Source organism: Geospiza fortis, unplaced genomic scaffold, assembly GCF_000277835.1.
Source record: "Geospiza fortis unplaced genomic scaffold, GeoFor_1.0 scaffold1017, whole genome shotgun sequence".
Classification (NCBI taxonomy): Eukaryota; Metazoa; Chordata; class Aves; order Passeriformes; family Thraupidae; genus Geospiza; species Geospiza fortis.
Window position 1 is genome coordinate 865 of NW_005055292.1, and position 2,624 is coordinate 3,488.

At 61.5% G+C, this 2,624-nt stretch overlaps 1 protein-coding gene across 1 annotated transcript in view; it reads right to left on the minus strand.

Annotated features, from left to right (window-relative positions):
* Positions 1 to 275: 275 nt before the first annotated feature.
* LOC102035899 (neutral alpha-glucosidase AB-like) overlaps positions 276 to 2,624 on the minus strand; it is a gene marked incomplete at its 3' end in the record, with an annotated part of 10,680 nt that continues 8,331 nt past the window's right edge. The window contains exons 9-15 of the mRNA XM_031065790.1: positions 2,358 to 2,454; positions 2,147 to 2,248; positions 1,511 to 1,754; positions 1,199 to 1,263; positions 998 to 1,074; positions 842 to 916; positions 276 to 389 (exon numbers count right to left, since the gene is read on the minus strand). Of these exons, the coding sequence (XP_030921650.1) occupies positions 276 to 389; positions 842 to 916; positions 998 to 1,074; positions 1,199 to 1,263; positions 1,511 to 1,754; positions 2,147 to 2,248; positions 2,358 to 2,454 (774 nt within the window). The remainder of the gene's footprint in view (positions 390 to 841; positions 917 to 997; positions 1,075 to 1,198; positions 1,264 to 1,510; positions 1,755 to 2,146; positions 2,249 to 2,357; positions 2,455 to 2,624) is intronic.

The window sequence follows — 2,624 nt, forward strand, 5'->3', positions numbered from 1 at the left end:
GCAGATTTGGGGGAGGTCTTGGGGGATTTGGGGGGGCTCTGGGGTGTTTTGGGGGACAAATGAGGGGGTGGGAGGTGTTTCAGAGGGTTTTTTGGGGTCCCAGGAAGAGTTTTTGGGGTCCCTGGGGGGTTTTTGAGGTCTCCATGCTCACCTGAGGGGGGACTGGGGGCTTTTTGGGGTTCCTGGCGGGGGTTTTGGGTTTCCTGCACCCACCTGGGAAGGATTTGGGGGGGTTTTGGGGTCCCTAGGGGCGTTTTTGGGGTCCCCACACTCACCTGGGGGCTCAGGGCCACGTAGAGGGTGAAGGGGTCGTTCCTCATGGCCTCGGTGGAGCGGCGAGGTCGGTCTTGGCGTGGGATCACCGTCCCCCCCCGCTGGAACACCGGGATCTGGGGGCACCCCAAAAACCCCATTCAAAAAAAACCCAAATTCCTCCAAACCCCGCCCAAAAAACCCCAAGTCACCCCCAGTGCTTGAGGGACCACCCCCACTGTCCCCCCCACCATTGGAACACAGGGATCTGGGGGGGATCCAGGAAGGTTTTGGGGTCTCCAAGGGGATTTTGGGGTCACCATGGCAGTTCTGGGGTCTCCAGGGAGGGTTTTTGGGGTCCCAACACCCTCCCCAAACCCCTTGAGCCCCCCCAAAACCCCTCAAACAACAACCCACAGTGCTGAGGGTGACGGGCACCACCCTCCCCATATGGGAACAGGGGGATCAGGGGAGGATTTTGGGGTGTCCAGGGGGAATTTTAGGGTCTGCAGGGAAAGTTTTAGGGTCTCCTGGGTGTTTTGGGGTCCCAGCACCCCCCCAAACCCCTTGAGCCCCACCAAAGACCCACAGTGCTGAGGGTGACGGGCACATAGAGGGTCTGGGGCGCCCGGTGCTGCTCGTGGGTCTCATCATTGTACCAGACCTGGGAAGAAAATTTAGGGTTTAGAAGGGTCCTGCACCCCAAAAAAACCCTAAAAAAACACCCCAAAATCCCCTCACTCACCTCTCCCTCCCCAGGCAGGTACACGTTGACCCCGCGGGCGCCTGGCTCCGTCACGGGGTGCACCAGGAGCACCCGGTCTGGGGGACAGGGGTCAGCCAGGGGAAAACCCCAAAAATGACCCCAAAAAGGGATCCTAAAAGGGGTCAGGGACCCCAAAAAGGGAGTCAGGGACCCTAAAAAGGGTCAGGGACTCCCCCTCACCGATCAGGTACTGGTCATCCATGGCGAAGGTCTGGGGGTCATCTGGGAATTCCATCCACAGGGGTCTGGGGGGACAGTGGGGTTTGGGGTCAGGGGGTTTGGGGTCAGGAATTTGGGGTCATCAGGGTTTGGGGTGAGAGATTTGGGTTCAGGGGATTTGGGGTTATCTCAGGTGGGTTTTGGGGTGGATTTGGGGTTATCTCAGGTGGGTTTTGGGGTGGATTTGGGGTTATCTCAGGTGGGTTTTGGGGTGGATTTGGGGTTATCTCAGGCGGGTTTTGGGGTGGATTTGGGGTTTTTGGGGTGCCACACCTCATGACGGGGATGCCCTGGCGGTGGCAGCGGTAGAAGGCCGTGTACCACACGGGCAGCAGGGCGTAGCGGCGCCGCAGCGCGGCCCTGACCATGGCCAGGTGCTCGGGGCTCAGCAGCCAGGGCTCGCGCCGCGCCGTGTCCAGGTGCGCGTGGGCGCGGAAGAAGGGCTGGAAGGCCCCGGCCTGGTACCAGCGCACCTGCAGCTCCGGGCCTGGGTTCTGGAAAAATCCGCCCACGTCCGCTGCCAACGGGGCGGGGGGGGCAGTGAGCCCGGATCCTGAGCCTGATCCCGGTACCAAATCCTGGTGCTGGTCCTGGTCCCAGCCCTGATCCCAATCCTGGTCCTGATCCCAGCCCCAATCCCAATCCTGATCCTGATCCCATAATCCTGATCCAAGCCCCGATCCCAATACTGGTCCTGGTCCCAGCCCTGATCCCAATCCTAGTCCTGATCCCGGTCCTAATCCTGATCCAAGCCCTGATCCCAATACTGGTCCCATTTCTATTCTGGATCCCAGCTCTGACCCCATCCCCACTCCCTGACCCCATTCCCTATCCCATAACCCAATCCCTGACCCCAATCCCATTATCCCCAGCATTCCCAGTGCTCCCAGTACTCCCAGTTTGGCTCACCCCCGCAGAAGGCCAGCCCAGCCAGCCCAAAGCTCAGGCACATGGGGATGGAGATCCTCAGGTGCTCCCAATCGGCCGTGTTGTCCCCGGTCCAAACCGCACCTGGGGGTGTTTGGGGGGGTCTCAGCTCAGGGGGGGCTCCCCTCCCTCCTGCCCCCCCCTAGAATTCCAGGATTTGCCCAGATTCCCGGGATCTGCCCCCAATCCTCACCGTAGCGCTGGGAGCCGGCGAAGAAGGCGCGGCTGAGCACGAAGGGCCGGAGCCGCCCCCCCGAGCGCCGGATCTGCCCCTCGGCTGTGGCCTTGTGCTGGGAATGGGGAAAACGGGGTCAGCCACCCCAGAAAACACCCCAAAAACCACCCCAAACCTGGCCCCTAACCCAACCCCAAACCTGACCCCTAACCCAACCCCAAACCCAACCCCAAACCCAGCCCCAAACCTGACCCCAAACCTGACCCCACACCCGACCCCTAACCC